Source organism: Protopterus annectens, chromosome 13.part0 (assembly GCF_019279795.1).
Source record: "Protopterus annectens isolate FY-2018-M chromosome 13.part0, PAN1.0, whole genome shotgun sequence".
NCBI lineage: Eukaryota > Metazoa > Chordata > Ceratodontiformes > Protopteridae > Protopterus > Protopterus annectens.
The window spans coordinates 847,741,032-847,755,841 of NC_056747.1; the positions used below are offsets into that span (position 1 = coordinate 847,741,032).

Here is a 14,810-nt window from a genome sequence, read left to right on the forward strand (position 1 = left end):
ATGCTGCAGGTGGATTGGACACTCTAAATTGGCCCTAGGTGTGCGTGAGTGTGCCTTCTGTGGAAGGTTGGGCAATGGGCTGGCAACTTGACACCGTAAAACTCCACTGCCATTCAATGTGCGGACAGGTGATCCGCTGTGGCGACCCCTAACCGGGATAAAGCCGAAAGAAGAAGAAGAAGAAGATTATTCGGAAAGTGCCTGTTGCTCTGTGTTTAAGTAACAATGCTTTAATGACCATCAGGTAAGCTTGTCTGAGATTGTAAGATGCAAGTAAGCTTTAATAAGCATACTATTAAAAAATTGCCAACATTGAAAGTCTTTCTGTTGTTGCCATGCAGAGAATACTTACATAACTAGATAACGTATAAGCCTTGGGTATTGAAATGCATATGACAGCATTTGTAATAAAGGACAGGATTACATTATTTTAAGAAGCTCATTATTTTATATTTGTTGGAGACTTGCAGTCATCTTTGCAGGCCTTACCCATAAACTAAAAAGATTGCCAATCTATCATGTGTGGTCCATAACCTGTGCAGTAATCCTTTAAGCAACGTATCTTGAGCTTGCTTCTTGTTTGCTTTTCATTTTTTACTTTGATCATGTTTTCCCTGTGAAACAAGTAGATAGTTGTCAGGTAGCAGGTCTTTTTTGGATAAGAAACATTTTTACAAGTAGGGGTATCACAGAGATGGCTTCTTTCAGCATGTTACTTGGTAATTTAATAAAGCTGAATATAAATTATAATTAGAACTGCAGTGCAAGGAGAAGTGGTTTGAGTTGAGTGCTGCTTGTTTGTCTTATACTTGATTTTGACTGGCATTCCAGTAATGTATTTAAAAAAGTAATTTATTTTTTCATGCCTCATCTAGATATTAAGTAAGCTGTCATGCAGCCAATGCATTGAAATATTTTTTTTCTTCTACACTTCATTTTGTCTTGATTGGACTCTCATAATGACGGTTTGGCACCCAGGGCAGCATATTTAATTAAGGTTACAGTTTTTGTGGTTTTGAGCATAGCTTCTTGCCTTTCTAGTTGGCCACACCCCTTCCCATTGACCCCACCCATTCAGCTGTCTCCTGCAGCTCCCCTTTGATTTGAAGTCACCAACCGCCACTGATTACCTCCCCAATAAGTGTCCTGCCCTCAAAAACCTAGTACAACATCACTCAGCCAAAAGGTCTCTTAGATCATAAAGCAAACTACTACTAGAAGTCACCAACAGCTACAATAGCTTTGGAAACACACTATATAGTAGTTCAATGGCTAGCAAATGGAACTCTCTCCCCACTAGCATACAAAACACATTGTCTAAAGCCTCCTGTAAAAACCTTATTAGGCAACATCTCAAGCAAAGTTGGCAGTGCCATGATTACTCCCCAGGCGAGTGAAAGTGGATAAGATACACATACTAAACCTAGAGTACTTGATAATAGTTTTCACTCTTACTCACAAACACTGGCTAACGTACAGTATATGTACTGTTCCTTTGTACTATGTATGTATTCTACCTATGTTCCAAATTTCAGCTGTACACCACAAATCTATTAATTACCTTTATTTTTAAATTATTATTTTCTTGTTTGTTCTCTCCACTGTAATGTTGATGTGCTGTATATCACTGTAAATAGATGTCTGTTGTAATTTGTGTGTATACTGATCATGTCTAAATATCTAAATGTATCTGTAATTTTTCTATGTGGAACTTTTCTCCCTGGGCCTCTGTTGAAAAAGGGCCTTTTTGGCTCAGTCAGACACCCCTGCTTAACAAATGTAAAATAAAATAAAATAAAACTTATCAATTAGAATCCTATAGGGGTCAGGCATCACCACTGCACTAAGACATTTGACATCAAAGAAAATGAGGTTCAGAAAAAAAATCTGCGGATTGGCTATATTGCATGTGTGGGCCATAAATTCCCAGACCCATATGACACAGTACTAGTCTGATATTTTAAAGCAAACTGATAATCTGAATATAGCGACTGCAAACGCCTGCCTCATAGAAATGATGTCAACATTGGCCCAAACTGCATATAACTTGGATTATAAATCAATTGCTGTTTCTGGTTCTGTTATTAGGAGACATGCATGGGTATGAACCCAGCTATGTTCCAATCATGTAAAAATCAACATTCTAAATAAGTCTATTGGCCAGGTGTTTCACTTTTAGGCATCATCTAAGAAAGTTCTACAGCAGCTATGAGAAACAATGGAAAATTTTAAACAAATGTTTTACGTCCTTTGTTCCACATACACAACAGAAATTACCCCATAAAAACTAACCACTCTATATGAAGAAAACTAGAAGGCAGCAGGCTCAAAACAAGTCAGTTTATTGCGATATTTATTTTTTAATTTTATTTTCAATTTGGTAACTGGAGTAGAGCGCTGATCCCAGCGGACCTATTTTAGTCTCAGCCAGGGGGTACACAAAGTGAAAAACAAAATGCAATATATACATGTATTATATGCAAAGTGAATATCAGAGTTGGTTTGAGGATATAAAGACAATAGATACATGACATTATATAAAGACTGACAAAACCCAATATATGCATGCATTATATACAGAGTGGCTATCAGAGATGGCATGCTGAATGAATCACAGTGAAATATAAAGTCAGAGCAAGCTATGTAGAGCTACATATGATAGGAAGAGGTTACCTTATATGACCAAAGAGAGAGCAGCTGCATTTTTTATAGTCTTGCAATATGCTTTTAGAGCTCATCAGAAAATGGGGTAAAAGAAATGATCTTTAAGAAAAGAAGAGAGAAAGAGAAAGATCCCCACAGTTTGGGGCCTAGGAAAGCATGGTCCATGCACTGAAGCCTAGTTTAGGGGGAGGGTTGGAGGAGAAGACATGAGTGGTTAAGATGTTTAAGGCTGTATGTTGGTACATCTCTGAGTAGTTTGGAGGCTAATTAGGGGAAGGTCTCATTCCTGAAACGTTTAAGCTGCTAAGAAGTGAGTCGGTAAGCACATTGTTTTATAGGTAGCCAGTTAGCTTTTTCAGTGGTTTTGCAGTGGTGCTCATTTCTTGGGGACAGTGATGAATCTGCATATGGTGTTAGAGAAGCTGCGAATGGGGGATACATTTCTTTTAGATCCTGCAGCAATCAGAGGGAGACAATGTTTTAGCTGTGCCAGTAAAATACTTTTATCCATGCATTCCTATAGGGTATGAGAAAAAGGAGGAATCCTATTAGCCCAGGGAAAGAGAGAGTTAATTTTTTTGCATGCATGTAGTCCAGAAGCAGAGGTCCAACCAAATCCCAAAGCATTTGAATGTAATGATGTTTTTAATAGAATTATTCAGATTGAAGAAAAACATTGCTTTTGTTTTAGAGGAGTTAAGCAATAATTGTTTATCACTGACTCATTGAATAAGGACATGGAAATCAGTCTGAAGTTCGAGTTCAAGACAGGAGAGAGAATGGTCAGCATGGAACAGGGCTGTGTCATCAGCATATAGCAGAAGAGGAAGATGGGCTTAGTCTAAAGGGAGTTTTTTAATGTAGGCAGAAAAAAGGAGAGGTCAGAATAGATCCTTGAGGGATGCCTTTCTGCAAAGGGATTGGTGGAGAGGTCGATGAGCTGAAATTCACTGAGAAGTGTTGGCTAAATAGGTATTTTTGAATCAGGGCAGTGTGTCATCATTAATGCCAATTTAGTGAGATGGTCTAGAAAAACTGAGTGAGCAACAAGATAAACAGCTCTGGTGATGTCAATAAAAAATGGCTTCAGTAATTAGGCCTTTATCCATTTCAAGAAGAATGTTGTCAGTGAGTGGCTAAATAGTTGTGAATGTACTGTGACCAGATCAAAAGCCATGCTGCTTTTGAAAGAGAAGGTGGAACTGGTTGATGCATTAAGTGATCCAAGATCTTTCCTAGTGTAGGAAGGCTAGAAATGGGCTGGAAATCTGAGGAATTGGAGAGATTGGGCTTCTTATGGAAGGTTTTACAATGGCATATTTCCAAATATTAGGTATAATATTAAGTGTAATACACAGTTTGTAGATGTGTTTCAGAGGGGTTATAATGTTGTTTCTGCAGTGATAAATAAACCATGGGTGAAGGTTGGCTGTACCGGGGGGGGGGGGGCTATTAAGTTTAATCTGTTCAAGCAATAGGTGGATGCACTCGAATGTGATAGTTCTGAAGTTGAATGAAGGAACGTATGGAGTGGAGGTGGGAGTCGCAGAGGCAGTGTGGAATTAGCTAGAGTAAGGGAATGGAATGTTACTGAAATGACAAAGGAAATCAGAGGCAGAAAGTTGAGAGGCTGTGGAATTTTTGGAGGGAAGGTTATTCCACACTGTAAGATTGTTGACCTCTTTCCAGATGTTTTGGGGTGATTTTATTAATGAGGTTTGGTTTTATTTCATCAGGTTATGTTTATAATATTATATTGCTTGCTTGTCAAGGTTGTGTAGCAGGGTGTAGCACTGTCTGTTTATGGTAGTGGGAACACCATTCTATCAGAAGAAATGACAAGCATAGAGGGGAAGGGTCAGCAGTAGCCACAGCAGTTCACCCAGTGCACTTCTCAGCAGGACAGCTTCTTTATCAGACACTTGTTCCTGCCTTACCCCATGCACTGCAAATAAGAGGCAGAGTTTCCTTATATGTAGACAAGCAACACCCCTACAGACCAGTAGTCTAGAGAGGCAGCACCAGCGGCAGAGCAGTAGCTAGGTAAATTGGCACCCTGAGCAGTCCTCCAGAATCCCCCATGAAGGACAAAAAAAAAAGCTACTCTTCCAAGGGTGACTTAAAGACCAGTTGGAACAAATGAATTGCAAATTGCCAGTGCTGAATCAGGAATACACTGACAGTATTCCACTTCCGCCTGAGCCCTACTGCCAAATGTGCCTCCTAAAAGCTTGTCCACCAGGGGCAACTGCCTCCTTCTTTCCTTCCCCAGTAGGTCTGATCAAGGGGATATTCAGTACACTTTTACAACAAAACAGTGTCAGACCTATCCCTTTAATGTCAAACCAATGCACACGTTTTGTCAGTCTAATGCATTTAAACCTACTGAATATCCAGGAAATACAACCATTTCCAAGAGCGGAATGAGGAATAGGGTAATACTCAGGAATTTTCCTGATTCCACTGATTCCAAAGAACAGAAAACAGTGGCGATTTGTCTTAGACCTATCAAATCTAATCAAGTTTATATAAAGAAAACAAAAATGTTCAAGATGCTAATGTGACTCCTCCAACAAGATAGCTTTGTAAGGGATCTATATCACATAGTCAGATTCTTATAACTCCGAACATATAATGTTCAAACCATTATGTTCGACGTTACAAAACTTCGACTATGGATAAAAAAAAAAAAAACAACGGAAAACAAAATAAACTGTTTTAAGCGGGGGCAAGCCCCCCTGAACCACCCTGCTACTTAAATATACCAACTCCGAGATCGCACCCCATTGAACAAAATGGAAATCTCCGCTTATGGAGATTTCCATTCAAATGCTCACACTTTTACAAATTCGAACTTATGGTCTCGACCATATGAGGTTTGAACTTGTAAAAGTTCGACTATGTGATAGGAACCCCTTTGTAAGGGCTCTGGATATGCAAGATGTCTACCTCCTCAATCCAGTTTTGAAATGCTACAAGAAATGTCTGAGGTTCATGGTGGGAAATTAAAATTTTCAGTTTGCTGCTTTGCTTTTTGGCCTTCATTATGTTCCTAAGATTTGTTTATGAAAATAACTGCTTCTACAATTTGCACACCAGATATTAAAGAGATTTCTGATATATTCTTACATGGATGAATGCTTGATTCAAGCTTCTTTGCTGAATTGTAAACCCTTCCCATTCTTTGGTTGACTGCTTACTGAAAAGAACTTGGCATTTTTTACTATTTTCTGTGGAACTTTGAACAAATGACCTGAACTTCATTATTCCTTAACATTTTGAGCCCATCTATGAATGTTAACCTCATGAACTATGTCACTGTCCCTTTGCAATTTTACTGAAAATTATTAAGGTTATCAATCTGAATTTAATTTCTACAACTTTCCCTCATAAATTGCACAACTCCGCAAATACTATCTGTGTTACATTGCAAACATCACAATATAAATCCTATGATAAATACTGTGAATGTTTTGGCACATAATACTACCAACTGCTAAAGTTATGAATCTACATTTTTTATCCAGTCCTCCCTTTTACTAACAAGTCTCCCTCCTGCTACTCAATTAGTCCTGGAGACAATTTGTTTCCTTAGGAGAGAGGGCCAGTCCAGAATGTTGTGATGCTGTTATCTATATGGGGAAGGATTTTTGTTTTTTTGTTTTTTTACTTATGCTCTAACCCTGCAGCACATGCCCAGTAAAGAACCCTTGCATTCAGTATGTACTGGGCATCAACAAGGCCATGTCACTGACTCCTGCAAGTGGCATAACCTCACAGGACCACCCTCCTCCCTTGAAGCCCATTATTTCCCTTGAAGGTAACGGTTGAGAAATTCAGGAGTAATGCCACCATTTGCATGGGGGATCAACATTTTCTTCTGAAGCCTTAGTCTCATAGCACATGCCTCAGGATTCAGCATGCACTGGTTGTCAGACAGGAAGTGCCACTTACGTTCATGAGTGATGCATTTCCTCAGGACCCTGTATTCTCTAACAGTAACTGTACTGTGGAAACATGCACTCCAGGCTTGTACTCCCACATCATTCTCCAAAGGTGGGATGGCAGTGCTGTATCATTTCATCCTTCCCCCTGTCATCTCCATCAGGCACCTCAGTCTGTGCTTGTTTAAATGAACATGTTCTCATACTTTTACTAAAGTTCAACAATTTTACTTCAAATCTGTAAAATCGCCATCTATGCCACCGTATGAATGACTGCATTGTCCTTGCACATTTCTGCCTCAAAATGTGATTTCAGACAAGAAATGTCATTTCACACAGCAAATGGAAAATTGCTTTTTAAAATGGAATTTGTTCAACAACATCTTGGGCTTCATGATGTGGCTCTGTAAGATGAGCATTCTGAATGTTTTGCCCCAAAATATTAGTAAGTACCAAAGTTATGACACTACATTTACTTTGTAAACATTTCCCAAAATCTTACTAACTACTAGTACTATGATGTTTCTTTGTGATATGGCATTTGATCACTTTTTGGTAACTCACTGTTTGCCAAGCGTAAGTCACCAAAATATCCTATTGTTGATTAAAAGTGATATGGGCGGCCACGGTGGTGCAGTGGTTAGCATTGCTGCCTCACAGCAAGAGGTTCTCCGGTTCGATCCTTGGCTGGGGTGCCTTCTGTGTGGAGTCTGCATGTCCTCCCTGTGGTCGTGTGGGTTTCCTCCGGGTGCTCCAGTTTCCTCCCACATCCCAAAGACATGTTGTAGGTGGATTGGACACTCTAAATTGGCCCTAGGTGTGAGTGTGTATGTGTGCCTTCTGTGGAAGGTTGGGTGCCGGGCTGGCAACTCGACACTGTAAAACTTCACTGCCAATCATGAGCAGACAGGTGATCCGCTGTGGCGACCCCTAACCGGGAAAAGCCAGAAGAAGAAGTTGATTAAAAGTGATATATTTTTTAGGTTGGGATTCCTCCTTACTTCTTAAGATGTATAATTCTGAAGTCACAGAACCTCATAGAGCACAAAATACTATGTCCTCCTTTTTATCTGATATTGTGCACCCTTGTTGTTGTAACATTTAAGTAGCACTAGGTGCAGGAATGCTTACCTCTAGCTTGTAAAAATAAACTTTAGGTCTTTGTAACTGAGTGGTTTATCCTGATCCAACAATTTGCTGATTCAACAGCCTGGGTATGGCAAGCTGTGATGGTATAATATGTGGTTTAGCAACCAAAACTTATTACTTCTGCATTTAACCCGGTGAACATTATTAACTTTTTCCAGAACTCTTCAGAATAGAATTTGAGAGTTATACACAGTTTTTGTCTTTGTCTCTGCCCCGCTCTGTCTCTCTCTCTGTCTCTCTCTGTCTCTGTCTCTCTCTCTCTCACTCACTTTCTTTCTCTCTCTCAGATGCACAGATGCACAGTAACAAACATGCATGCACCCCCCCCACACACACACACATAAACATGCATGCACTCATAATTCCATTATTTTTTTTTCTTTATTATAAATTGTGTTTTTTAAACCATGCTTAGTGAGAGGAAATCAAAATTGCAAGTCCATGTAAATGCTGCTGCAGTTACCTTTACTAGATGATTTTTTTTTTAAACTTTACACTTACCTAAGCAACAAAACAACATTTAATGAAGAGAGAAAAAATGTTGCAGCAATTTGCTTTTTTCAGTCCATGCTTCAAAGCAGCTTAATATACTGATGTGAAGTAGCAGACTTGTTTTTTTACCAGTGGATAGCTTTATATTAATACCCTGTTGGACAAAATTTATTCTCCAGTAATGTGACTGTACATTTTGCACATTATTTACTGTATAATATTAGTGTATAACAATGTTCAATCATATTCCATAACATGATTATGACAAGTGCTTTTCAAATACTTAAATGTTATCATCAGTACTATATAACTATTTTAAATGTTTGAAAGTTAATTCTCAAAGTCAAGCTGCAATGCCGATTAACCCAGCAATGGATGAAAGGAAGCATTTTGTGAGCTGGAGTTGTACATCTGTGACTTTGACCTTGACTATATACACTGTCTGTTCAACGTGTTGTTTTACCTTGTTAATGCACACCTAGTTTGCACAAATTCATTAGCAGATTACAGAATCACAAATCAATAATACTGTTCTAAAGTGCTACAGGCAAAAAGCTAACTTATTTAATTAAGTGAGGTGGGAACAACATTCCAAAATGCGTGTCTTGCTTTAATTTTGTTTTCCTTTTCGGATTCAATGGTTTTCATTGAACAGGTTTAGACTTCTGTAAATTGGTCTTTCACAGGGGCTGGGATTCAGAAGAGCCTTACCACAGCAGGAAGACCAGTATGAGTAGCCCACAACTGGCTGACACCACAATGATTCTGCACGTTTGTTGGAATCACCTCAGTGGGTCATCTCCATCTTCACAACCGTACCAAATGCTAAGGAGGTACTCTGCGGAAACTGCTAATGTTAATTAACAATGTGCTCTCCTTCTGGAAATCCCTGCATAAATTAGCACAGCCATCCATGTTAATGAACTCATACAAATTGCTGCATTCCCCTATTATTTCCACTGGAAGAGATGTCATTGCTGGTAAGTTTCAACAGCTGCAGTGGAGAGGCAGTGGTGGGGGTGTGAGTGTGATAAGTGTGACTCTATAGTCAGGCACACTGATGTCCCACTCACCAGGCTAAACAAGCAGAAGGTTACTGTCAGCTGCCTGTTGGGTGCCAGGATCCACCACATAACCCATGCACTCAGGTCACTCCATAACGAGTACAAATATGACTCTGTCATTGTCCATGTTGGTGTGAATAACCTGAGATGTACCTCCCTGGACTACATGAAAAGAGACATGGAAGAGCTCTCCGATCTTGTAGCCCAGGCAGGTATGACCCTAGCCCTGAGTAGCATCCTGCCATCGCCCCAAATAATACCGCAGTACAAGGACAAAATGATTGACTTCAACAATTAGCTAAGCTTCTGGTGTCATTCTAAGATGATCCAGTATCTGTCTGCCTGGGACAACATGGTTGACAGACCATGATGCTTTGCCAGAGATGGCCTGCACCTGTCGCCCCTGGGATTCTGGATACTGGCTAAGGGTCTTGCCACCCCTATAGTGCCTTTTTTAGGCAAGGTTCAAATGACAAATTCACCACTGTAACAGGAACAGGCAAGCAAAAACTGAGGATAATGCTACTCAATGCCAGAAGTCTAAATCTCAAAATGCACTCACTCGAGGCACTCCTTAAAATGGAGAACATCGATATCTGTGCAGTGACTGAGACCTGGTTCAAGGCTCTAGAGAGAACCCCTGCATTACCAGGCTATAACTCATACCACACTTTTTGGCTATCTAACCTGGACCAGAACACCAAAGGTGGAGGTGTGTCCATATTCATTAAGGATATCCACACCTCCAGGCTAGTTGCGCAGCATAATGCATCTGAGGTTATCCAAGTGCGTGCCTTCGCTGAAGGTTGGGCATAGGGCTGGCAACTCGGCACCATAAAAATTGACTGCCAATCATTAGCAGACCGGAGTTCTGCTGTGGTGACCCCTAACCAGGACAAACAACAACAACTGGAAAATATTAGGGTACAACCAAACACCCTAATAATGGGTGATTTCAACTACCACACCATTAACTAGGACTCCTCCTACCACACCTAACTAGAACTACTTCACTCAACGCTTTCTGGAATTCATGAATTCCAATGCCCTGGATCAACTTATCCACACCCCCACCAGGGGCAACAGTATCCTAGACCTAGTCATTACCAACACGAGTGACCGGTGTTCCACCCCTGAAATCAACTCCTCATTGGTCAGATCTGACCATAAGCTAATCAACCTAGACATCCGCATCCTGCCCCCACTCTCCATTAAGGAAACCACGGTAAAAAATTTCTCCAAAGCCAACTTCATGCTTCTTAAGACAGAAATGGCAAACTTCATGACACCCATGCAGATGGACAATACAGTTATGACTGCTGAATCCTAGACAAATGCACTCTATAAGCACTTACACGAGTGCATGGATCGTACTATCCCAAACAGAACCAAGATGCTATCCTCCAAAACAAGGAAGCCAATCTGGTGGTCCCCTGCCATAAACAAACTCTACAACAGAAGGAAGAAACTGTTGCAAAAGTGAGTAAAATCCCATGAGTGGAGGAGCTCCCTGGTCAGCCTCAGTAAGAAGCTGAGATCCCTTATAAGATCCTCCAAAGCTAGCTACAAAAACACTGATTCTAAGGGCAACCACAAAGCATTCTATAGCTATGTCAAGAATCTCAATGGCAACACCCAGATCTACTCTGAGTTACAGCACAATGGCATGAAAAGTACAGAACCAACTGATATTGCCAACATCCTTGCAGACAGGTTCAGTGCTAACTCCCCCCCCTCTCACCCCCTAAAGGGCCCATATCTATACAGGAAGAATGCAGAGTCCCTGTAATCACATCTATGCAGGTAAAAACTGCACTCTCTAAAACCAAAAACACAGCATCCATGGGACCGGACAACATCCCAGGCTGCGTTTTACACGAACTTCAGAACAAAATGGCTCCCCACCTAAGCACCATGTTTAATCATAGCCTCACGTCAGGCTTTGTGTCCACTAAATGGCACACAGCAACAGTTATCCCACTCCACAAAGAGGGAGCCACCACTGATCCCGGGAACTAGTGCCCTATTAGCCTGATGAGACTGGTCTGCAAGGCCATGGAACATATCATCATGGAACTCATAAACAGATATTGGTAACCTCCAATCTCTGGACCCCACCCAGTTCGGGTTTGTGAAAGGCAGATTATGCCTTCTGTACCTGATCAACTTCTTTGAGGCAGTCACCAAAGCCGTAGACGAGGGTACGGTGGTTCACACAGCCTATCTTGACCTCGCCAAGGCTTTCAACACCATCCCTCATTCTAGAATTATAGCTAAACTCACTAAACTAGGTATAAATCCTTACGTCAAAAGATTGGTTGCCAACTGGCTCACTGACAGAACCCACACTGTAAAAGTTGCAGACTCCAAATCTGACCTCAAACCAGTGACAAGTGGAGTACCACAGGGTTCAGTCCTGGGACCTCTCCTGTTTGGTATCTACTTCTCTGAAGTACAGACTAACACAGAAGGCAGATGGCTGCAAACTAGGAGCCATAGTCAAGTCCCCAAATGATGCAGACATCCTACAAGGGCCTCAATGAGACAGATGTCTGGTGTCAGAGGCATGGCCTCAAGCTCAATGCCAAAAAGTGCATTGTCATCCCCTTTGGTAAAATTTCTGTACCCATGAACTACCACATAAACAGCAGTCTACTTAATGCCAAATGTGTGATAAGAGACCTTGGGACCCAGGTGGATAGTAGTCTCTCCTTTGATAATCACATCACCACAGTAGTCAGGAAATCCTTCTATGTGGCACATCTCATCACAAAAGGGTTCTCATCCAGGAAAAAAGAGGTCATTGTTCCCCTCTATTCAGCACTCATTAGACCCATTATAGAGTACAACGCCCTTTTTGGAATGTATCTCACAAGACATCTTCAGCAGCTGGAAAGGCCACAGAAGTACCTCACAAAGAGGATTACTGGCCTCAAACAGATGCCCTACACTGACCGTCTCAAAGTACTCCAGCTTTACTCTGTAGCATATCGCCTACTCTGAGGAGATCTCTGCCTAACATATAAAGCTATGATAAACCCAGAACTGTTGGACATGCTACACCTAAAGAAATCCCAATCCCTCTGAGCTAGGGTCTATGTTAAATGTTCGAACATCCAAAATGGCGAACGTTACATGGTCGAGACAAAATGTTCGATATTTGGATGTTCGAACATAAAAAAAAAAAAAAAAAAACACAAAAAAAAAAATACTTTAACATTGTAGGCAGGGGGGCAAGCCCCCTGCACCCCTCACATGGGGGGCTGTGCCTCCACACCCCCCTACTTAACTATACCAACTCTGAGACCGCACTTCAATGCATAAAAGGGAAATTCTCCCTATCTGCACCGTACAGTGCACTCAAAATTTCTAACGTTTGCTCTCGACTATGTAACGTTTGAAATTTTGAGTGTTCAAAGATTTGACAGGTACCCCTGAGCTACATACTCTAGGGACCTAAACCTTGTCACCACAATAAACAGAACATGCTGGAGGATAGATTCCTGTCCCAGAGACTTCCATTACTCTGGAACAAACTACCCATCTATGTCAAGCAAAGTTCCTCATTAGCACTCTTCAATAAAAATCTTGATGAGTGGATGGGAAATAGGAAATACATGCCGGGGATCACTTCTGTGGCTCTGCTTGACAGGGGCACAGGAAATTTACTTTCTTGGGTGGCATAAGCCATGGAACCTTGTTGGCTAGGCTTACTTAGGTCCTTGGGCTGATAGCCTAGTACGTACCTATGAACCTATGGATAGTGCCCAATGCATATATGTGTGAGTTTGTGTGTGTGTGTGTGTGTGTGTGTGTGTGTGTCTGAATGGGTGAGTGGATTTGTGAGTGCATTTGAATGAGGGGGGGGTGTCAGGCACAATGAATATCTGAGTGTACACTTGTGCGCATGCACACACACACAAACACACACACACACACACACACACACACACACACACACACACACACACACACACACACACACACACACATATATATATATATATATATATATATATATATATATATATGTATATGTGTGTGTGTGTGTGTGTGTGTGTATGAGGATGTCTGTGACTGCATGTGTGTGTGTGTATGTGTGTGTGTGTGTGTGTGTGTGTGTGTGTGTGTGTGTGTGTGTGTGTGTGTGTGTGTGTGTGTGTGTGTGTGTGTGTCTAAATGAATGCATGTGTGTGGGAGAGTGAATGGGGAGATGACCATTCCAGAGGTTATGGGCCTTCAGTGATAATTGCAAGTGGAAAGTGCTATTTAGCACTAATGATACTTACATTGGTTCAGAGACATACAAACTAATCAATAATGACATCTCCCTCATTGCAGGTAAGTATGTCTGTCAGTCATGTTTCCCATGATCGCATAAGTTGAAGTATCTGCAGTAGGCACTTAATGTGACTGCTGGGCTCATTTTCTGAACCCTAGCCAATGATTCTGAGATGTATCACCTTTGTATAAATCTGCTTCCTACCTAAGTGTAGCATCCCAACAAAACAGGTTAACGCAAATGCTCATTCTAGTTGGAGAGGGTGCTGAATATCAGAAGATATTCTGCCGCTGTCATCTTCCATACTTTTGGGTTTGCAGTGTAAAATTAAGTCTCTGATGATTTAAGTAACAATGCTCTGTTTGCTGCTATCATTTTTATACTTTTTTGTTGCAGTGCAAAACCTGAGACTGCTTTTGCAAATGGTCACAGAGCACCATATATTTAATTTTAGATAACCAAGTAAAAATTTCTCATCTTTTGTCAACAGCTCCAGGCTTTTCCAAATAACCTGCTCTATACTAATGGGAAAAACATGACTGAGAACTACAGACCATTGCAAAGACTAAATGGACGAACCATACAGACATCTTCATCCTGCATTGTAGCTTCATCATCGTTGCTGGCTGCTAATGGGCTCTTTTGTAGCTTTCTTGCATCTGTAATTATTTATACTCAGTTTTATTAGTTATTACTCAAGCTGTAAATGTTATATTTACCAAAATGCCAAAATCTTATGTTTTAATACATTAAAAATAATACATTTAAATAGCTACAGAGGTGTTGACACCATTGCTGTGTATGAGAAATACATCAGAGTTACAGAGCAGAATAACTATCCACCTCCTCCTTAATAATTTTAATAATCACAGAATTTTATTTTATATTTAAAAATGGAAAGATAGTTAAATTCATCTTATTACATGAGGTATTCTAGTTTTCTAAAAAGAAAATAAATTATTTTCTTTATTTATTATCATGAAATTATTTGCAACAATTCATTCACTGAATGTAGATCTATGTGGAATATTTAAAAAACAACACTGTATGCTATTAATGTATTCATTCAGTGTTTTATAATAATTTACAGGAATGCATATCTGTCTTTCTTTAATTCATTTTTTAGCTATAGGCGTTGTAAACAAATATTGTAAATAAGGTAAAAATAGCAAATAGATTTAAATAAATAAATAAACGTATGTAATGTTGATGTAC

The 14,810-nt window shown here is 40.3% G+C and overlaps 1 protein-coding gene across 1 annotated transcript in view; it reads left to right on the forward strand.

Moving 5' to 3' along the window:
* LOC122787713 (carbonic anhydrase 4-like) overlaps positions 1–14,566 on the forward strand; it is a 344,635-nt gene extending 330,069 nt beyond the window's left edge. Inside the window, exon 8 of the mRNA XM_044054571.1 lies at positions 14,086–14,566. Within this exon, the coding sequence (XP_043910506.1) occupies positions 14,086–14,283 (198 nt within the window). The 3' untranslated portion in view covers positions 14,284–14,566. The remainder of the gene's footprint in view (positions 1–14,085) is intronic.
* The last annotated feature ends 244 nt before the right edge of the window (positions 14,567–14,810 follow it).